At 47.0% G+C, this 22,957-nt stretch overlaps 2 protein-coding genes across 6 annotated transcripts in view; one reads left to right on the forward strand and one right to left on the reverse strand.

The window, feature by feature from the left end:
* Positions 1-6,505, reverse strand: part of ARMH1 (armadillo like helical domain containing 1) — a 107,361-nt gene extending 100,856 nt beyond the window's left edge. Inside the window, exons 1-2 of the mRNA XM_029229167.1 lie at positions 6,486-6,505; positions 5,233-5,456 (exon numbers count right to left, since the gene is read on the reverse strand). Of these exons, the coding sequence (XP_029085000.1) occupies positions 5,233-5,438 (206 nt within the window). The 5' untranslated portion in view covers positions 5,439-5,456; positions 6,486-6,505. The remainder of the gene's footprint in view (positions 1-5,232; positions 5,457-6,485) is intronic.
* A 13,893-nt stretch (positions 6,506-20,398) lies between these two features.
* TMEM53 (transmembrane protein 53) overlaps positions 20,399-22,957 on the forward strand; it is a 34,630-nt gene continuing 32,071 nt past the window's right edge. For 2 of the 5 annotated variants that reach the window (XM_029227363.1, XM_029227364.1), the window contains exon 1: positions 20,595-20,675. Coding sequence is in view for 1 of the 5 variants with exons in the window: in XM_029227362.1 (XP_029083195.1) it covers positions 20,615-20,675 (61 nt within the window). In the remaining 4 variants the exon portion in view is untranslated. Of the gene's footprint in view, positions 20,676-22,957 lie in introns of all 5 variants that reach the window. The other 3 variants (XR_003794304.1, XR_003794305.1, XM_029227362.1) reach the window with 2 other exon arrangements.

Raw genomic sequence — 22,957 nt, forward strand, 5'->3', positions numbered from 1 at the left:
TGAGGCCAAAAAAAAAAAAAACAAAATGGTGGTTGGGGGAATGATACCAATACCTATTAGGCCTGGTGTTAGGCTCAAATGAGATATTTGTGCTGTACACAGAGTTCAGTGCCTAGAGCATAAAAAGACTCAATACATGGTAACTAATAATTTTTGTTATTATAATATATAAATCTTTAGTTTTACTGATTGGTTCTAGAAGTTCAAGTTTAAAAAAGGGGTTTGAAGCTAATGTGGGATTAGGTGGCAGTCAATTTTACAAAACATAATGATGCTATATTGATTTGTTTTCCTTCAAAATCCACCGTAACTGGAGGGGTGGGGAGGAGAAGTTGGGGGGGGGTCACTGATTCAAAATGCTATGTCTCTTCAGCCAGTCTCTTTTCTCTCCTGTATGACAAGGTCACAAAAAGTTAGGAAATTATGAATAATTCCAGGTGTAGAAACTGAATATACAACTGTATATTAAAAGCGTGGTTTGGGAGTTCCCTGGTGGCCTAATGGTTAGGATTCTGGGCTTTCACTGCTGTGGTCTGGGTTCAATCTCTGGTCGGGAACTGAGATCCCACGAGCCGCGCAGTGTGGCCAAAAAAAAAAAAAAGTGTGGTTCATTTAATAAACATTGGCTGAGTGTCCACTAAATGTTGGGTGCTCTGATTAGCACTTAGGACATGGAGAAGAATGATACGATGCCTCGGTTAACAAGTGCAATGATTGAGTAAGAAAAGAAGAGGGCTTGGGCTTCCCTGGTGGTGCAGCGGTTACGAATCCGCCTGCCAATGCAGGGGACACGGGTTCGAGCCCTGGTCCGGGAAGATCCCACATGCCGCGGAGCAACTAAACCCATGCGCCACAACTACTGAGCCCTCGTGCCCTAGAGCCTGTGCTCCGCAACAAGCGAAGCCACTGCAATGAGAAGCCCTCACACCGCAATGAAGAGTAGCCCCAGCTCTCCGCACCTAGAGAAAGCCCGCACGCAGCAACGAAGACCCAATGCAGCCAAAAATAAATAAATTAATTAAATTAAATTTAAAAAGAAGAGGGCTGAACACAGAAATCTTAGAAACACTAATATTTAAGGGGTGGTAGGAAAGACCCTGCAACAGTGACTGAGAAACGGTGATGGGAGAAGGGAGGGAAGAGGAGAGCTTTTTTTTTTTTACTTTTTATTTTTTAAAATATTTATTTATTTATTTATTTGGCTGTGCCGGGTCTTAGTTGTGGCACATGGGATCTTCGTTGTGGCATGCGGGATCTTTAGTTGCTGCACGTGGGATCTTTTTAGTTGCGGCGTGTGGACTTCTTGGTTGTGGCAGGCGGACTCTTAGTTGCAGCATGGATACAGGATCTAGTTCCCAAACCAGGGATCAAACCTGGGCCCCCTGCATTGGGAGTGTGGAGTCTCAACCAATGGACCACCAGGGAAGTCCAGAGAGGAGAGCTTTAGAAAGGGCAGTGGTCAAGCAGGGCTGGGACCAGGGTGTGAGGCGAGTGACTCACTTGCTTCAGGTATTAACTTTTTTTTTTTTTTGGCCGCGTGGCTTGTGGGATTTTAGTTCCCTGACCTGGGATTGAACCCGGGTCCTTGGCAGTGAAAGCTAGGAGTCCTAACCACTGGACTGTCAGGGAATTCCCTCAGGTATGAAATTTAAGGGGGCATCAAAATCTCAGTAACTAAATAATAGTTCCTGCATTATTAAAAAAAGAAAAAATAATATAAAAATACACAATGAATAAAATATCAAAGTTTTAAATATAGCTAGGATCTGACACTGCCTCACTCACGTCACCCTTTGGTCGAGTGGAAAATGTTGTCAAGTTAGTGACAACATTTTGGTGAGGTTAGTGTCATGAGTTATGGGGACAAAGCCAGACTGTAGATCCTGATGTTTTTCAAAGCACCACTTGTGGACCACTGGCATCAGAGTCAACCCAGGGCTCTTTTGAAAACTAAAGAGTCCTGACAATACAGATGGCCAAGAGGCATATGAAAAGATGCTCAACATCACTAATTATTAGAGAAATGCAAATCAAAACTACAATGAGGTATTACCTCACACTGGTCAGAATGGCCATCATCAAAAATCTACAAACAATAAATGCTGGAGAGGGTGTGGAGAAAAGGGAACCCTTTTGCACTGTTGGTGGGAATCTAAATTGATACAGCCACTATGGAGAACAGTATGGAGGTTCCTTAAAAAACTAAAAATAGAACTACCATATGACCCAGCAATCCCACTACTGGGCATATACCCTGAGAAAACCATAAGTCAAAAGGACACATGTACCCCAATGTTCATTGCAGCACTATTTACAATAGCCAGGATATGGAAACAATCTAAATGTCCAATGATAGATGAATGGATAAAGAAGATGTGGCACATATATACAATGGAATATTAGCCATAAAAAGGAACAAGATTGGGTCATTTGTAGAGATGTGGATGGACCTAGAGTCTGTCATACAGAGTGAAGTAAGTCAGAAAGAGAAAAACAAATACCGTATATTAACGCATATATGTGGAATCTAGAAAAATGGTACAGATGAACCTATTTGTAGGGCAGGAAGAGAGACATAGATATAGAGAACGGATATGAGGACACAGAGCGGGGAGGGGAGGGTGGGATGAATTGGGAGATTAGGTTTGACATAAATACACTACCATGTGTAAAACAGATAGCTGGGCTTCCCTGGTGGCACAATGGTTAAGAATCCGCCTGCCAATGCATGGGACATGGGTTCGAGCCCTGGTCCGGGAAGATCCCACATGCTGCGGAGCAACTAAGCCAGTGTGCCACAATTACTGAGCCTGCACTCTAGAGCCTACGAGCCACAACTACTGAGCCTGCGTGTCACAACTACTGAGCCCGCACACCTAGAGCCCATGCTCCGCAGCAGAAGCCACCGCAAAGAGAAGTCTGCGCACCGCAATGAAGAGTAGCCCTGCTCGCCGCAACTAGAGAAAGCCCGTGCGCAGCAACGAAGACCTAATGCAGCCAAAACAAAACAAACAAACAAAAAACCCAGATACCTAGTGGGAACCTGCTGTACAGCACAGAGAGCTCAGCTCAGTGCTCTGTGATGACCTAGATGGGTGGGATGGGGGGGCTTGGGAGGGAGGTCCAAGAGGGAGGGGATATAGCTATACATATAGCTGATTCATTTCATTGTACAGCAGAAACTAACACAACATTGTAAAGCAATTTTATTCCAATAAAAAAACAATAAAATAAATTAATTAATTTTTAAAAAGAAAAGAAAAATAAAGAGTCCAGGGACCCACCCTTAATCTACTAAATCAAAACCTGGTGGTGGGGTGGGGAGGCAGGCTGGTTACCTGCATTTTAAACCTCTTTTATGCACACTAATGTCTGAGAATATTGGGGTTAACCCAGAGATGTATTCAGTGGATTCCCGTCAGACTGTGTTCAAGGCCTGAGTCTAATTAATAATTTAATCAATGATTAACTATGAGAAGAGAGAGCTGTGTTTACCTAAGCCTTTAGTTCTGCTTAGCTTCAGAGTCTCTGGTTCATTCATTCCGTTGTTCAACAAACATGTATTAAGTACCCATTATGTGCCAGGCACGTGTTAGGTGTTAGAAATACAGAGAGGAGTAGAACAGATGTAATTCCTGCCCTTGTAGAGCTTACAATCCAGTGGGGGAAGAGAGATATTAAGCAGGTAATAACAAGATGTTATGACTATTAAAATAGAGGAAGTGCCATGAGTATATTTAACAGGGGAACCTAAGCTAGTCTGGGGCTCTGAAAAGGGCTTCCTGAGAAAGTGATGCTTGGATTGAGACCTGAATAATGGAGTAGAAATTAGTTAAATAAAGAGGAGGTTTAGGGAAGGGGAGAGGGTTCAGGCAACGAGAAAAATACATAAGAAAAGGGTCTGAGATGAATCCATGGAGTGCTACGGGCATACGGAGCAGGAATATCCTGAAATCCACCCACGACTCAAATTATCACCATCATGGGGACCAAATCTGTCTTCAGCCCCAAGTCTGCTTCTGGGGCTCCAGAGCACAGGCACCTCAAACACAACATGTCCCAAATCAAACTTATCTACCCCCAGACTCACTCCTTTCCTTGTATTCTCTTCCCACGCAATGATGTCCCATTCGCCTAGTTTCCCAAGCCAGAAACGTGAGAGTCTGTGGGAGACAAGTGGAGGTGGCAGCTGGGTTAACAGGTATGGAACTCAGATTCCAGAGAAATGTGGGCGGGGTACACATCTGAGAGTCCTCAAACTGGAGTGGTGTTGACATCCTGACAGTGGCTAGATCACTTAGGGAGAAGCTGAGAGCAAGCAGAAAAGAGGGCTGTGGCTGGAGGCCGGCAAACACCAACATTTAAGGCATGGCTGAAGAGGAGAAGGATGGACAGAAAGAAAGGAGAAAACCAAGAGAACCACAGGAAGTGTGTGTGTGTGAGTGTGTGTGTGTGTGTGTGTGTGTGTGTGTGGTGATATGGTCTATATGTGCTTCTTTTTGCTTTCCTTCTCTCTCTCTCTCTTTTTTTATTGAGGTAAAATTGACATAAACATTACATTAGTTTCAGGGAAGAATGTTTTGAGAAGTGGGAATGGTCGGCTGACAAACGCCACTGAGAGGTCCTGTATAAGGTCTGAGGATGTGGTCACTGGGTTTCACAATTAGAAAAGCACTGGTAACCTTGGCAAGACCTGCGTCAGTGGAGTGGAGGGGATGGAAGTCAGGCTGCAGCGGGTGCAGGAGAAAGGGAGGCGGGGAAGGTCAACAGCCTTTTCAACAGGCTTCAGCACGAAGGGCAGAAGCAAGGTGGAATACAGGTTCCAGACAAGGACTGAATTAAAATCTTAAGGTGGAAGAGATCTGAGCATACATAAATGCTGATGAAAAAGCTGGTAATGAGGCAGAAGTGAAGGCTATAGGAGAGAACGAATAAAGTCCTTGGGGAGATGGGAGGGGATTCAAGCACAACACAGAGTATTAGTCCTAGACAAGGAACACCCACTTCAACTCTGATGGGAGCAAGAGAGGTCAGCCGTGAGAATGAGGATATCTTTATAGACTGGGAAGACGGGACGTTGAGGGAGTTCTTGACTTCAGGGATGGTATTTTGATCACTAGATGTCCTGCTCTAAAATCTGATTGAGAATCAGGAGAAGAGCTCCCTCGACTATCTTTGTTCCTTTTCTCTTTTGAAGATTGCCTGTTTGTTTTCCTGTTCAGCAAAGGATACGTGAGTCTAAGCCAGGTGGTCAAGCGGACCAGGAACAAGCTGGCTCCCTGGGAAAACTCCTGTTCCAGCTCAGGGGCAGTCTTGCCTTGGTTGGTTTCAATGAAATTGTTGAGGATGTGACTCCTTGCGACTTTGCCAGCATTGTCCCAATCCTGTAAAAACCTCAAGAGCCGGCTAATTGCCGCCTGCTCCTTGATAGAAGTCATGATCAGTGAGTCCTCAAGCTGGCTACAGAGGAGGGAAAACAGACAGGTTACCAAAGTATTCAGAACCATGCAAGGCCTGTAGTTACTCTGTGAGTTTTGCTTTTCCAGCAATCATCTGGAGGCAGGGTGAACCTCTGTCACCCTCATGGATGTAGTGACGTTCAAAATACACCTCTAGGACTGGTCACCTGCTACTTGAACAGGGAGGATCCAGTTGTGTTGTCATGGAATTAAGAATATACAATATAAATCTTTAGCTCTTTGGCTTCTCTGCTGGTGCCCGCAACTAAAAGGACCACAGGCTCCAGGTGATATGCAGATGCTGCCTAAAACCATGGCCTCTCTTAGCCCTCACCTCATACAACATCAGAGACTGGGCCTTTAGAGACCCAGGCCCCTCTTACGCCAATCAGCCAAAAAGGTAAAATGCTCCTTAATCTTGTACCTGTGGCCTTTAGACTCTCTCTCTTAAAAACAACTTTTAAACAAAGTTAGTGGGAAGAAAAAGTTCTCATTCCATAGTTAGATTAATGGGCTGTGGTTTGTAGGAGTCTGTGTCCTTGGGAGAGTGTTTTCAGTGGGGGAGGGAAGGTTTACAATAAACCCGCTTTCCAAAAATAGTTGTGATTGAAAGTGTTATTATCCATAACAAATGTTAGTGCTGATGGGAGAGGGGCATGTGTGATTCTTTTGTCTAACAGACAAGTGAAAGTCATATTTCACATTATCATGGGGTTTTCTGTGCTTTACAGAATATTTGTGAAACATTACTTGCAGGGCCACGATTGATATGGAGAAAACAGCTTGTGTGTAAGGGAGATGTGTATTTCACGAAGACTGTTCAACGTGAAATTTACAGTCCCATAAAGTGCTTCTACATCTTCGCCAGAGATATAGCTAAAAGGACTTTACAGTCTGAAACATCTTAAAACTGATTCTAAGTTAACGTTTCCTCACATGTATTTGAGATATTGATGGGGCCCAACTCTCAGAATTTTATCAGGAAGCAATTGAGGCATGCTAAGACAGACAGACATACACACCAACCTCCACTGCTCCCCGGAGGACACCGGGTATGTGCTCCCAGGAAGGGCGTCCACGTAGCCTCAGGGATGGAGCCAGCTACAATGTCCTGTCAGCCTTAACAGCCAGGTGAATAACTGTGGATCAACCGAAATGCAAAAATGACCAAAACCCCTCATGGGATCAGGCATCAATCATTGTGAATGACATTACAGCCCTAAGTCTGAGAATAACTTACAGAGGCCATGGCCACCTTTAACAGCCAAACTGGACTCAAGAAAATGGGGATGAGTGGCTGTTCTAGACCCCAGGAAGGAGGGGTTGATACACCACCAACAGCAGGAAAGCAGCCTATGCCCCTCCCCTGCCGTGGATGGACCGTTTCTAGGATCAAAACTCAAAGTGCTATCAGAGATGCACCCAACGATTCTAGAACACCAAGGGTGGGAAACTTTCAGCTGGATGCTCCATATTATGGCCCCTCGAGGTTTCCTTGGATCTGTCTTCCCCATCAGCTTTTTTTTTTTAAACAGGAAAAGAAAACTGACAAATGGCAGCTTTAAAGTCATAATGATACAGCTGTAAGTCGCACATACGTAGTAAAGCACTGTGCAAGGTGCTGAGGGAGGTGTGAAGAGGCGCACTGCACTGCCCTGGCCTGGAGGAGCTCCAAATCTCGTAGCAGTGGGGAAGAACATGAGATTTAGAGTCAGACTGGGTTCAAGGCCCCACTGCCCACCTGACAAAGTAAAAGAGTAATAGTACCTGCCTCCCCCTTTTCTATCCTCCAGTCGCACTCCAGAGGCAACCACTTTCAACTCCTTTGGCTATTTCTTCTGGTGTTACTTCTATTTGTCCAAATAATGAGTTTATACTACTTGCTATGGGCTGAATTCAACAAATCCATATGTTCAAGCCCTAATCCCCAGTGCCTCAGAATGTGACTCTATTTAGAGATAGGGTCTTTAAAGAGGTAATTAAGTTAAAATGAAGTCATCGGGGTGGGCCCTAATCCAACATAACTGGTATCCTTATAAGTGGAGATTAGGACACAGACACATAAAGAGGGAAGGCCATCTGAAGACACCAGAAGGTGGCCATCTGCAAGCAAAGGAGAGAGGCCTCAGAAGAAACCAATCCTGTGACACCTTGATCTTGGACACCTTTATCAGAGGTACAGAACTGTGAGATAATAAATTTCTGTTGTTTAAGCCATCTGGTCTGTGCCACTTTGTCACGGCAGCCCTAGCAAACTAATACATTACTATTATTTGGTTCGTCAATTTTAGGCACTATTTATTTCTAATTCTGAGGAATTAGCTCTCTTGCACCCTCTAACCCCCATTTTTCTCCCCTCATTCTCACAATATAGTTTTCCACAATTTATAGTTAAATCAATAGTTAGTGTTTACATTATTGACCAAGTAAAGAAACACTGCTCATTCAAGCTGTAAACTACTATTACGTTTTCCTTCTCTTACAAGTTGGTTTTACCTGGAGTTAATAATTGTTTCTTTTTTCAATTGTTTAATTTTCTAAGTACTAGAGCTGTTTTCTTCCAAATATTCCAAACACATAGCAATGATCTTTCTGAATGTTCAACCCCTAACTGAACAGTCCCATCTTCTCCCTGGAGAACTCTGTCCCAAGGACCTCTGCCTTTCTGCTCCAGTTTGGACTGGCTGCTTGCTAAGCTTGGCGTACAAATGTTGTCCTGGGATTTCCTTTTGCCTGTCTTCGCTATTGCCCTATTTCCTGGATCCACCTCGTCCTCTTTGGTTTACTCTCTCATTTTGTTGAATCACATTCTCCAGTAGCTTCCTAAGAAATGAATTTTTTTCTGTGTCTTTGAAAATCTGAAAGTATTCTGACCTCATGTCAGATTGGTTGGGTGTGTAATTCCACGTTAGAACAAGCTTCCCTCGATTGAGCATCCCAGGGTTGCTTTTGAGAAATTTGACATCATTCTGATTTCTGTGCCTTTGTCTGTGGCTTGTTTTTTCACTCTTGATGCTTTGAAAACCTTTTCTGAAATTGTATGATGATATGCCTTGGTGCAGGTCTTTTTCAGTTATTATACTAAGCCTTCCATCCTGTGTCCTTCAGTTTTTGAAAATTTCTTTAACAGGCAACAACTAGACTTTTCATTGAGAAACTCACAAATGTCAGTCAGTGGAGGGTTTTTGTTTTTGTTTTTCTTTTTTCCCCACCTGGGGTTCTCAGGGCCTCTGGAGAAGAGTTTTCTACTTTCCCAGGGAGGATGAGAGGGTAGGGGTGCTAAGCGCCTGGCTGCTGGCATCCTGGGGGTGGGGTGGGGGAGGGACTAGGGCTGCCACCATGTAGTGTGTAAATCTTCCCTCCATCCCTCAGTTTTCCACCCTGTATCTCATCCCTGCCCTTCAAACCCTGCCTGAAGTCCCTGAGTATGGAGGCCTCCAGAGTTCCTCCTTATGCAGCAAGAGAGTTTAGAGTAGTCGTTTGGCTTTTGAGAGCGGAGCTCTGGGGCCAGTGCTCTGCACACAGGCTCCAGCCAAGCCCCCATGTTTAGCCCTGTACCTCATTGCTGACCTTCTGGAGTAACTCATGCTTCCAAGGCATTAAGCGTCTTGGAGATTAAGCTGGGTGAACTGATTTGCTTCTTGTTGGTAATCTCCCCTGGTTGGCAGCTGGTTTGGAACTTCTTAGGATGTTTCAAGCCAGGTAACACTCCCCCACCTGCCTTCTACTTCCATATATCTGTTGACTTTCAACTGCTGTTGCTTCCTTCTCTGAGCTTTTGTAACTTAATACCTTTTATATTTCTTTAGTGTTAAGTCAGCAAGGTTTTGCGAGGTAGGGGGAAATACAGGGGGGCAGCCATGTTTAATCAAGAGACTACAGCCACATATTTATTTTAATCTCAACTTTTCTTCAAAATAAGATTTGATGATGATTGAAAAAACAACACCCTAAAACCTAATAAGTACAGTTTTTAAAAGAATTAAAGAAAGAAAACTGGGAAAAAGGGAGAAACCTACCAATTTCAAGAGTTCATGTTACATTCGTAGGCTTTATGACTCCCAAATCCATATTTCCAGCCTGGGCCTTCCTCCCAGGCTGAGAATATGATTAAATGACCACAGACATCTTCCTTGGTAGGTTTCACACACTCTTCAAATCCATAAGTCCCAAACTGAATTCATCAGGCCCTCACCCCTGCTCCTTTCCCTATGTTGCTCCTATTTCAGTGACTGTTACCACTCTCCTAGTCACTCAAGAGCTATGCTGACGTATTCCTCTCCCTTGCCCTCCTCATCCAATCTGCTGCCAGGTTCTGCCAATTATACCACCTAAATCTCTCTCAGATCAGTCTATTTAGCTTCATCTCCACTGCCACTGTTGTAGTTTACCCCCATTCCTCACGTGGATCGCTGCAACAGCCTCCTAACTGATCTTCGGGTTTACCCCAACCTAATCTCCACAGTGATGTGACAGTCTTCTTTTTATATCATTAAAATAAAATGCGCTTTATTTTCTATACAATTTTTAAAGGATACACTCCATTTACAGTTATTACAAAATATTGGCTATATTCTCCAGGTAGTGATGTGAGATTCTTTAAAAAATGCAAATCGGGCATATTTCCCTGCTTAAAACTCTCCTGTTGCTCCCCATTACCCCTCTTCATTCAGGCCGAAGAACGTCTTCCATCTAAGTTTTGCTGCACCTTAAATATGAGTCTGTTCCCCCTACCCCGCCCCCCATGTCACTGCTTCCAGTAGGAACTAAGGGGAGGCTGCCAGCTTCCCCATGCTTCACACACCATTCTCTAAAGTTCTCATACTGCTGGGACTTCCCTGGTGGCGCAGTGGTTAAGAATCCGCCTGCCAATGCCGGGGACATGGATTCGAGCCCAGGTCCAGGAAGATCCCACATGCCACGGAGCAACTAAGCCCGTGTGCCACAACTACTGAGCCTGCGCTCTAGAGCCCTCGAGCCACAACTACTGAAGCCCGCGCGCCTAGAGCCCGTGCTCCGCAACAAGAGAAGCCACCTCAATGAGAAGCCCGTGCACCTCAACGAAGAGTAGCCTCTGCTCACCGCAACTAGAGAAAGCCCGTGCACAGCAACAAAGACTCAACACAGCCAAAAATAAATAAATTCATAAAAAATAATAAAGTCCTCATACTGTTTCTCAATCATTTCTTTTCCTCTGAGGTCAGGCGTCCTGTCCTTCCCCATCTCCCTTGCCCCAGTGCTGATTTACTTGCCATATCCACTTGCACCCAAGTCCTCCTGTTTACCCATGAGCTGCTAGGCAATTTCAGCATCAACCTGTTCCATCTTCGTAATTTTGGCTAGCATCGTCCCTGGCACATCATGGATATTCAACAAGTGTTATTTAAATTGACATCCAACACACTGTGCTCATAATGGGCATTTTAATTTCCTTAATCTCACACAGTAATTAATTAAACAGACGTCCTGGGTGCCACTCCTAGCCAAGCACTGGAACTGGCATTGGTTAACATAACAAATATATTTTTTGCCCTCAAGGTGCTTACAACCCTGAGAAAACCGTAATTCAAAAAGAGTCATGTACCACAATGTTCATTGCAGCTCTATTTACAATAGCCAGGACATGGAAGCAACCTAAGTGTCCATCAACAGACGACAGGATAAAGAAGATGTGGCACATATATACTCAGCTGTAAAAAGAAACGAGTTATTTGTAGTGAGGTGGATGGACCTAGAGACTGTCACACAGAGTGAAGTAAGTCAGAAAGAGAAAAACAAATACTGTATGCTAACACATATATATGTATGTAATCTAAAAAAAAAGGTTCTGAACAACCTAGGGGCAGGACAGGAATAAAGACGCAGATGTAGAGAATGGACTTGTGGACATGGGGAGGGGGAAGGGTAAGCAGGGACAAAGTGAGAGAGTGGCATGGACATATATACACTACCAAATGTAAAATAGATAGCTAGTGGGAAGCAGCCACATAGCACAGGGAGATCAGCTCGGTGCTTTGTGACCACCTAGAGGGGTGGGATAGGGAGGGTGGGAGGGAGACGCAAGAGGGAGGAGGTATGGGGACATATGTATATGTATAGTTGATTCACTTTGTTATAAAGCAGAAACTAACACACCATTGTAAAGGAATTATACTCCAATAAAGATGTTAAAAAAAAAAAAAGGTGCTTACAAACTGGTGGGGTAGAGAGAAAGGGAACCAGATGATTTTACTGAAAAGTGTAAAGTGCTCTCATGGGGGTAAATCCCAGGGTCTGCTGGGGCTTGTAGGAGAGGCACAAAATCTGGACTCTGGTGACCTCCATCCAATCCAGCATCCACACTCATGGTCCATAGCCTAAACTTTGTGAATAGCCTGGGAAGTCTACAATTCCGAGCTCCTTACCCTCCCACCTCTTCCATCTGTTCTCAGGAGATCTATGCTTGGGCTTCACAAAAAAGTTGTAGGCCATTAGGCAAAAACGTCCTCACAATCTCTTCATTCTTCTCATGTTATGGTATCCATACCCATCCTTCTCTTTTCCTTCTTTACTCCTTTACCAGAGCTCTACACCCACCCATCCTGCCTCCTTAGAGCCCTCACTCCATCCACTACTCCCTCTTCCCCTGGATCCTCAACTGCTCTCTTTAATTAGGCATTTTTTCTTGTTAACTTACTTAATTCTTGCCTATCCTAAAACAAAAATAAGCAAAAATGAAAACAAAAACCACTTACCTCACCCTCTTGTCCCCCTGCAGTCACCTCTCTGGTTTTTGCCCTTCGCAGAAAAGCTTCTTAAAAACAGTCTACACACTCTTTTCTGATCCTCCACGGACCAGTCTCTCCTCAACCCACTGCAATTCTGCTTCTCTGCACTCCCCCTTCACTTGCTTGCACATTCAGCCATGTCTCTGATAACCTCCTAATTGTCCAGGTCAATGAGGACATCTTAGTCCTTTGTTTACTTGTTCTGTTGCTGCAACAACTAAAATCACTGACCATCCCTCCTGCTCAAAAGGCTTTCTTCCCTGCTGCCTCTCCACCCTGACATCTTCTCTTTGACAGCCTGCATCTCTGGCTGCTGCCTCCTGCCATCCCATCTTTCAGTTTCCAGTGCCTGTCACATTGTACGTAAATTGTCTCAGACGTGACTAGGAGTCCCTCTGCCCCACTGCCAACCTTACTATCAGCAATTCCATTCAACGTGAAAGTCAACAAATACTGAGAGACAAGTGTGTCCCATCCTTGGGTTAGGCCTCTAGGGATAATTGTGAGAACGAAACAGAGTTCCTTCCCTCAAGGGGTATGCAGTTTGGGGGTGGCATAGAGCCCTGTAAATAAACCATTTTAAGTCCAATAGTGTGGTAAGCGCTAGGATGGGGCAAGCACAGGATACTTTGGGAATGTGAGCGAGGGACACCTAACCCAGCCTTAGTTGGGGTACGGGCTGCTATGGAAAATTTCCAGAGGAGATGCCATCCAGGCTGAAAGGCATCTGCAGCTAGCCAGATGAAGAGGTGAGGAAGCTGTACTCCAGGTAGAGGGAATAAAATACGCGGAGGCTCAGAAGCGCGCGAATGTAAGGTATATGTAAAGAATTGCGAGTGGAAGGCAGTGTGGCGTAGCGGTTAGGAACACAGACACTGGAGCTGGATGATCTTCCACCTCCCGGCTGTGTGACCTTATGCAAATTACTTAACCTCTCCAGGCTTCAGTTCTCTTACCTGAGAAGAGGGGATAATAATACCTCATAAGGTATTATGAGGTATTATGACCCTCGTAAGGGTCAACAAACTGCCTAACATATAGGAAACCCTCAATAAAGCTTAGTTCTTATTTTCATTGCTGAGATTGTTCAGAGTGGCTGGAGCACAGTATGAGGAGGGAAGCGGCAAGAGACGAGGCTGGGAAAATGGGTGGAGGCCAGAGAACAAGGGGCCCTTAATACTCTGCTGCAGGGTCAGCACTTTACCCTGAGGGCAACGTGAGGATTTTAGGTCAAGGGCTTTAAGTCAAGAGTGACAAGAAAAGACTTTGTTTAAGGAATAGCATCTTGACTGTAGTGTAGAAAGGTGATCCGAAAGGCGCAAGACTGGAGGCAGGGCACCAGTTAGGAAGCTGCTCCCATAATCTCGGCAAAAGATGCTGATGACACTAGGGTTGGAGAGAAGCAGAAACGCCACATAGGCAGGAGCGACAGGACCTGGTGACTGTCTGACTGTGGAGGATGAAAGGGGGAGGAATCAGGGAGGACGCCCAGATAACCTTGCTTCCTACTTCACAGAGAAAACAGGGCCCATCAGGAGCAACTCCCTTCTCTCCCTCCATTTTTCTGGTGGGGGCTGTGCCACGTGGTTTGCGGGATCTCAGTTCCCTGACCAGGGATTGAACCCGGGCCACGGCAGTGAAAGCCTGGAATCCTAACCACTAGGCCACCAGGGAACTCCTTCTCCCTCTATTCTTTTTTTTTTTTAGCTATGTTGGGTCTTCGTTGCTGTGTGCGGGCTTCTCATTGCTGTGGCTTATCTTGTTGCGGAGCACTGGCTCTAGGCATGGGGGCTTCAGTAGTTGTGGCATGCAGGCTTCAGCAGTTGTGGCTCACGGGCTCCAGAGCACAGGCTCAGTAGTTGTGGCGCATGGGCTTAGTTGCTCTGCGGCATGTGGGATCTTCCTGGACCAGGGCTTGAACCTGTGTCCCCTGCATTGGCAGGCGTATTCTTAACCACTGCGCCACCAGGGAAGTCCTCTCCCTCTATTCTTAACCTTACCACATGGGTATGCAGCCTTTTCGTGTGTGCTAGATTCTGCCCCTCTATCTTCAATCTCTCCATCTCCTCTGACTCCTCTTAAACTTGCTCGATCTCTGTCAACCCCAACAAATACATAAACAAAGCCTTTCCCTCATGCTTCTACACTTCCTCCCTTCTTCACCCCCAACTTTCTCCTTCTGGCCTAGAGGATAAAGTCTGAGCTCAATGTGGCATACAAGATCCTTCAAAACTTGACCCCAGCCTAGCCTCATCTGCAGTGACTTCCACGTTGCAGCTAACACCAACTTCTCAACTCCCCAGGCCCTTCCAGGGCCCACTTGTATCTCAACCCTGCTCTGCCATCAGGAATGGCCAGCCTCCTTTTTGCCCTTTGGCCAATCCCCCAAGACAGCTAGGGGTTCTCAGGTCTGTGGTCCCACTTATGCCACCTCTTCTCCTGCTATGCTGTAAAACTTCACCGTCCCTCCCACTAGAGTGTGAGTTCCTCAAGGGCAGGGGTTGGTCCTCCCTGTCTCTACGTCCCCAGGGCCTGCCTAATGCCTGGCACAAAACAGATGTTTAATAAATGCTCGCTGGTGAATGAGTAAAGAAATCAGCCAGCTCCCGTTTAGATGGTTATATCTGAATGTTCATGATATGTAGGTCCATAAAACTACCAACTTCCCAAAGCTGCCATGCGCAGAGTGGCAGAATCTCCATCCAAGAAGGCCAGTGCATAGTCTATGAGGCATTTTACAGCTGACAGGAAATAGCAATGTCAGCAGCGGTGTCATCTTTGGACACTAAGGACAGGGATTCAGTGCCATGAACGGTCAGTTAAATTGTAATTGGAGTGAACTGTTCCTCTGCAAACCATAATGTTCTTTAGCTGCAGCCAAATGGCATTCAAGAAAATTTTTTAAAATGTCAAAGAAATCATTTCCAATTTGGTGCTCACAACCAGAGACTCTAATGATCAGTGGAAATGAGAAGCAAACAAATTAGCACTAATGGATAATGGCTTTTGGAAAAGAGGATTTAATTTATAGTCAGCTGATCACGGCATGCAGCGCGCAGTAAAAGTCAGTTTCACCAGCTTGATCATAAGAACCAGAGCACACCCAGAATGCCAGAGAAAAATATACGTATGCCATCATGCTTATTGGAAACTCTCTGTAAGTGGCAGCCAATTAAAATGGTCATTATTTTACCTTGGAGAGAAAATGGTCTGAAAAAATCAAAGCACATGAAATTAAAATCTGGATTAGGAACCTCGGTCCAAATTGGTTTGTTTGTGGCCTTCTAACCTTGGCAAGGTCTTCTGCAAGGATGACAAACCTACTTTGTCTTCAGCCCAGAGTGGACTCTTTGTTTTTAATTTCCTCTCCATCTTCAGAGGTGATTAATAAATCTGGACTCATCCATAAATCATTTCTATAGCAGCCAAACGGTTCTTCTTCGTGCCAGGAAACGAAAATCACAGAAATCTCAAAACCCTCGGCTCTTGTACTAAGTCAAAGGTCCTTAGCAACAAGTGAGAAGAGGTATTAAAAATCAGGGCTTCCCTGGTGGTGCAGTGGTTAAGAGTCTGCCTGCCAATGCAGGGGACACGGGTTCGTGCCCCGGTCCGGGAAGATCCCACATGCCGCGGAGTGGCTGGGCCTGTGAGCCATGGCCGCTGAGCCTGTGCGTCCGGAGGCTGTGCTCCGCAACGGGAGAGGCCACAACAGTGAGAGGTCCGCGTACCACAAAAAAAAAAAAAATCAAAAGGTCACTAAGTTTCATTTCTAAATAAAATTTCTCAGAGGGCTTTTTTCCTCCTAAATCAAAAGACACATTTCTAAAAGCAAGAAGCCTCCAGGGCATGGGCTGCCAGCCTGGCTCCTTGTCCCCACATGGCCTCGGAGATAAGGCAGTCACTGTCTCCTGTTCCTGTGGGTTCCACCTGCACAATGGGACAGAGGCCTTCTCCCAACCCGACTCTTCACTGTCAGCTCCTTATTCAGAGAGAGAGGGAGAAGAGATAGAGACAGAGACAGAGACATTCTCCTTTCAACTTCAGGCCCAGCCAAAGAGGGTGCTCTGGCCTTTACTTCCACCTCAGGGCCAAATGCAACACAATTTGTCACTTTCTTCTCATAGACGCCCTTCCTTCTGCTCCCCATTCATACCCTCTTCACAGACTCCATCTGCCCCATCTCTTCCCCACAGCCAGCCACCATTCCCTCCATCCTGTTTCCATAGACCATTTTCCCCATCTCCTTCCTGCAAAACCTACTGCCATCACCAGCTTCCCAGACCTACCCTCATTCTCTACCCATGGACCCCCTTTTCCTCTCCTCAGACTCACTTCTGCCCCCAGCTCCACGCCACAGGCCTGGCTTCATGCCCTCCCCACAAAATGTAACTCTCTAGGTCAACCAGAGTCTCTCTGCCCACGTTCTCCTCACCTCTTCATTGCTCTATGCTTCATCTTCCTTGACCTGATTTCCTGTCCTTCCTTCCCTTCCCAACCTTCTCACTCTTCCCTGGAAAACTTTTGTTTCTGATCAGCAAAGTCTCCTCCACACTTAGCGGCTCCACACTCGCTCTGCCCACCTCCAGCCTGCCCCGGAAGCTGGCTCTTCCTCAGGGTGCCACTTCTGCATAGCCGACCCTGGAGGAAGCTGCTTATACTCTTAAACCCAAGGGATCTCAGGACTGGGAGAGGGGCTAAGGTCTCCCCACCAAAGTCCAATTCAGTTCCTATTCTACCTGCTCTTTGTAAAAACCCTTGCTACTTTAGGGTCATGCCATTCAGCTGTATTGACCTTTGCCCCTCCTCTTGCTGTCATCTACAGACTCCAGAACAACCTGTTTTACTGGTACCTGGCTCACAAGCATCCTCTTCCCTTTTCCTTCCTCAGGTCCTGCCATCATCTGGGGGGACTTCAATGGCCATGTCAACATCTTGGCTGTCTTCTGTATTCCACTTTGGCCACCTGCTACCATGGCCATACCCTGGACCCTGTCATCACTTGAAACTACTCAAACGTCATTACTCCACTTTCTCATCATAACTCTCTCATTCAACTGTTTCCAAGATATGGGTTCTCTGACTTCATTGGGACCTCCAGCCCATAACACTTTTACTCTCTCTTATGCAGTTTAGGTCTAAGATCCACCATCTCAATCACTCTTTTGCCAGGATCCTCAACTTCCTTGTCCTTTGTCCTTCCATTTCATCCATCTGATAAAATTCAAACCTGGATCAACTCAATTCACCTCTCTGCAGCCACCAGTAGATGGCTGAATATTGTTGGGGGAAAAGTACATAGCACACAACCATGCAGACTGCTGCTGCTACAAAATAATGGTCACCAACCTCAATAGGGCTCTAACTGCCCGGAAAGCTGTATGCTACCTCGGTCATCTTGCTCCCATTCTCCACTGCAGCTATTTCAAACCTTCTCTGCTGGTCTCAAATCTTGTAAATCATCTCCAATCCCTTTCTCCCTGGCTGATACCATGTCCCTATTCCACAGAAAAAGTAGGAACCACCATACAAGAATTCTCTCAAGTTCCTGCCACCAAATCTACTAATGTACTAATCTCACACGCCTCCTTTCTGTCACAGTGCAAATGTCCCTGTAAGTAAACTTCTCCACTAATGTTTTGGATCCCCTACTCAGGAGTCCCCAACCCCCAGGCCGCGGACCGGTAGCAGTCCATGGCCTGTTAGGAACCGGGCCGCACAGCAGGAGGTGAGCGGCGGGAAAGGGAGCGAATCTTCATCTGCCGCTCCCATCACTCCCCACTGCTCGCGTTACCGCCTGAACCATCCCCTGCTCTGCCCCATCCGTGGAAAAATTGTCTTCCACCAAACCGGTCCCTGATGCCAAAAAGGGTGGGGACTGTTGCCCTACCTCATTCTTTTTCTGGGGGCGCCACTCTCTGTTATCTTTTTCCCTATAATATTATCTTTTTCTCTTTGCTGGATCCATGCCAACAGCATTTCTCCCATCTGAATAAAAACCTGCCTCTCCTTCCAGCTATTTTCTTCTCTCTTTTTGCCTCTTAAAGAGCCAAACTTCTTAAAAGTGTAGTCTTCACTTCCTCACCTTCCCACCCACTTCTCAACTCACTGTAATTCGACCTCAGCTCCCACCACGCCACTGAAACTGCCTTTACAACCACTTCCTTGTTTCTAAAGCCAGTGGATTTTTTTTAGACCTTATTTTACTTGATTAGTCATCAGCCTTCAACACTTTCCTCCCCTGGTTTCTGGGAAACCATGTTCTACTACTGATTAATTAACCACTGTGGACACTTCATCTCAATTACTTTTGCAGAACCTCAAATGTAGGTGCTTCTCAGGGCTCTGTCCTAGGCCCTCTTCTCTTCTTACTCTACACATACTCCCTGGGCAAGCCCAACAAATCAATCCACTCATGTGGCTGCCATATAAGGCACAACAGACTGCACATTTTAATTTCCAGTTTAGACTTATCTTGCAAACTCCAGTCGGGCATACTCAGCTGCCTCTTGGACACCTCCACTTGGATGTCCCACTGGAACCTCAAACTCACCGTGCCCAGAACTGACCCTCTCCTAAGAACTCTCCTTTCTGTTTGCCCAAGGCAGGAATTTAGAAGTCATTCTTCATTTTTCCTACTCACCCCATGTCCAAGCAGTCACCAAGTCCAGTTCTTTTAAACTCCTAAGTGTCTAAGGAATCTATCCCCTTTTCTTCAATCCTGTTACCTCTCCATGTTTCAGGCCACCATAATCCTTCCCCATTACTAAAACAACTTCCAAAACTGGTCTCCCTCCTTCTCCCAGTCCCCAATCCATTCTCTTCATTGATCTTTCTAAAACACATATCTGATTGTTACTCTTCCACTTAAAGCCCTGCAGCCTCCCCATTGTCCTTAGGATAAAGTCTAAGCTCTTGTGCTCATTGGTGTAAACTGCATTGGAAATTTTTTCCATCAGTAAGATCTACCCATAAGTTCAGAGCTGAGCGTGGTATCAAAGACCCTCCAGAATCTGGGCCTACCTGTTCCTCCAAGGTTGCTCTCCCATTAGTCTCTCCTCTGGCCAGGAAATGCTCATAATTCCTGGCACCAACCCCTCACTTTCCTCTCCTTTTATATATTTATTTATTTATTTTTGCCTGCGTTGGGCCTTTGTTGTTGCACGTGGGCTTTCTCTAGCTGTGGCGAGCGGGGTTTACTCTTCGTTGCAGTGAGTGGGCTTCTCATTGGGTGGCTTCTCTTGTTGTGGAGCACAGGCTCTAGGCACGCGGGCTTCAGTAGTTGTGGCTCACAAGCTCTAGAGTGCAGGCTCAGTAGTTGTGGCTCATGGGCTTTGTTGCTCTGTGGCATGTGGCATCTTCCCCGACCAGGGCTCGAACCCGTGTCCCCTGCATTAGCAGGCGGATTCTTAACCACTGCGCCACCAGGGAAGCCCTCACTTCCTCTCTTTGAGCCCTGTAACGTCTCATGTCTCCACAAGTCTTTCAAAACCCAGCTCAAGAGCCATCAGCACTGCCATAAATGTCCTTTCTAATTCTGAGCTCCTAAAATCCTTAGGGCCTACTCTTCTTGTAGTACTTGTCCCTTGCACAGTATTGCAGTTGGCTCATGCATGATTTCTTTCCCTCTCCTTTTAAGACTTACGGAAGTCAGAGCCAAAAACTTAATCCTCACTAGAGTAGGTGGTCAGTAAATATTTTTTAAGCGCGTTGATAAATTTAAGAAAACTGTACCCCCTAGCCCCTTTATGTCCCGTACGAACAGGGCATTCTCTAAAGTATTCGCTAGAAAATAGCACCTCCTTTGCATCCTCCCCATCTCACCAGTCAGAATATTCCTCGACCAGCTGGGTGGAGGATGGGCTGGCACGCATTCCTGTGGTCGCTTTGTACGGTTTTCTACCTCCAGCCCTCGGAGCTGCGGCTGGTAGAGGGTAGTAGAGATAGCTAGATGATGTAAGTCAAAGGGCACTGCTGTCCACCCGGTACGATAAGACACCGTTTAGGAAGGAAAACCCTCCCCAACCCCAGAACACAGCAACTTTCCCGCAGACCCTCTTACCTACACAGGAGGGTGGGGACTCTTCCTGACCGGCGTCTTGGCTGGCCAATACCTGACCCAGATCAAGCGAGTCAGCCAATGGCTGAGGGCCAGGGATAGAGCGGGGCGGGGCATGGTTGCTAGGGCCGAGCTAGCAGGGTGCTGCGTGAGGCCCCGAGAGAGACTCGGTGGTTGCTAAGGCGGGAGGTCACAGAGCGCGGCTCAGGGATTGGGTAGCGTCGAGGGAGGTGGGTGGTGATTGGGCGGTGCCCAGGAGGCCCCCGGGTGAGGTGCGGGAACGTGAGCGAGAGTTCCGGCCGGAGGCCCGAGCTGAGGCTGGCGCCTTCATCATGGCCTCGGCCCAGCTGGACTACACCATCGAGATCCCGGATCAGCCCTGCCGGAGCCAGGGTATGGAACGAGGGTTGGGTCCAGTCGTGGGGAGGTGACCTAAGGAGTCTGTGGGTCTCAAGCGCAGCTGTGGCCCCGCCCCTCTTGCGGCCCTGTCCTCTCGCGGCCCACTCCCTCACGGGGGGGTCCCCCTCACCGCAGGTCCCAGACTTGGTCGGGTCCAGAGAGCCCCGCCCCCTAGTAAGCCCCTCCCCCAGAGTGCTCTTGGTGTCCGAGCCCCGCCCCTTCGCGGCGTCTACCGGATCCCTAACCCCGTAGGTTGTGGCCCTTCTTTCTGTCTCTTTAGTCGGAGTTCCCAGGCCCGTACCTTCGCTTCTCTCCTGGTAGCTGAAGGCCCTCCTGATTCCTTTGTTTGGGGTCGGGCTTCCCACTGCTAGCCTTTCTTCGGCAGTTGTGGTTAGGGGTCCCACCCATTATATTTCATCCACTATCTTCCTCGGGGTCCATGCAAAAGCCCAGGACACAGAGCCTTCATCCCTCCCTCCTCTGCACTCTCCTTGGCAGTGGTTACAGAGCCGTCTGTGCCATGAAATAGAAGTCTGCTCAAATCCTGACTCCTCCCTTTAGTAGCTGGATGACCTTTGGCACGCTTCCAGCTCTGAACTTCGGTTTCCGCATCTGCACAGCTGGGGTACCAATAGTAACCTCCCTCCTAGGGTTGTTGGTTGCACAACTGAGATTATTTGTCTAAAGGACCCAGCATAATGCTTGGCACAGAGTGAGCTTAATGATTAGCTTTGTTTTCCTCTCTACAGTCATATCATTACAGAAAGATGTGTGGGAGGCTCCACAAAATTAGTAGCCTGTAGAACAGGTCTGGATCCCTGTCAGTGTGAGTCAGATTGGGGGCCCAGAGAATGGAAAGTTTGGCCCTGATTGGGAATCATGGTAGAGGAGCCTTGACATGCACCCCAGCCTAAGCTGCATGTCTTGCCTGCGTTACTCCACATCGTCTTCACACCTCCAGCTGCAGCTCAGCCTCTTCTGTTGCTACCACAACCATCTTCCCAGTGCAGAGCTTTGATCTTATCACTGTTCTACATAAAACCCTTCAGTGGCTCCTTATTGCCCTCAGGATGAATCAAATCCAGATTCCTTAGCATGGTATAATTTAGCAGACCCTGCTTACCTCTTTGATCACTGTGTCCTTCCACTGTTCAACTTGAGTTTTATGTTCTAGCAAACCCCAAACTGCTTGTGATTCTCCACACACTTCTTGCTTCTCTGCCTGTGCTCCCTCCATTTCTTCTGTCTGGAATGCCCTTTCCCTCTGCTGCCCCACACTGCCCCCTCGCTTCCCTAGTTCATTATTTAAGGCTTCGCTCAGATGTTACCTCTTTCAGGAGAGCCTTCCCAGACCCCTCCCATTGCATCTTGTGTTCCTTGGGTGGGGTCTAGGAGGGGAGAGCAACCCCTAGGCTCCCCCAGAACAGATGGCTCCAGACCAGCTGTATTTCCCTAGAGCCCTCTGTCGGCCGAGGGCTCTTAGGCTTATAGATGTAAAAATGCTTTTGAAAAGTTTTGGCATCAGTGGGAGATAAAGCCAGTTAGTAATATTGCCCTTGGAGAACCTTCAGCTGCAAAGAGCTGGGGCTGCCTTCTGCATGGCCAGGAGGGCAGAAGTTCTCCTTCATCCCACGTGGGCAACCTGGCGGTCTTGGCTTGCATTTCAGTTCTACCTCCTGCTGTTCTATGGCTTTGGCAAGTTATTGAACCTCTCTGAGCCTCAGATTCCCTGTTGTGAGGGTTAACAAGGTAGTGACTGGATGTGTGTGCCTGGCATGGAGCAGGTGCTCCGTTGGTATATTTCCTCCCCTTGTGGCTCCCCTCCCTGCTTCAGGGGGCTGGGTCCTAGAATTGGAGGAAATCTCAGGGGGCCACTTTGTCCTGCATCCTTCTCCTGGCATGAGAGCATGCTGTTGCCACCAGACCCTTCCCTGACAGGATGCTTCCTCCCAAATATCCTGGCCTGTTGGAGGCAACTGGGATTGTTAGAAAGCACTTCCCTTTCTTGAGCCACAATAGGCCTTCCTGTCATTTCTGCTTTCAGTTCAGCATTTGCTGTGTCCTGGCGATGGGTTAGTTGCTGGTGCCTCAGAAGTGACTCACACACAGACTCCTTCAAGGAGCTGTGGTTCTGGGGAGGGCTGAGGGCTTAGAAGCAGGGGGTTTCACAAAGACGTGGTAACCGCAGGGCTAGGAGGTCGTGGTGGGTGCAACACAGAGCAAGGTAGTCTCTCTTCCTCTCTTTTCAAGCTCATCTCTCTTCTCCAAGAGAAATA

This window comes from Monodon monoceros, unplaced genomic scaffold, assembly GCF_005190385.1.
Source record: "Monodon monoceros isolate NGI ecotype Baffin Bay Population unplaced genomic scaffold, NGI_Narwhal_1 Super_Scaffold_18, whole genome shotgun sequence".
Lineage (NCBI taxonomy): Eukaryota > Metazoa > Chordata > Mammalia > Artiodactyla > Monodontidae > Monodon > Monodon monoceros.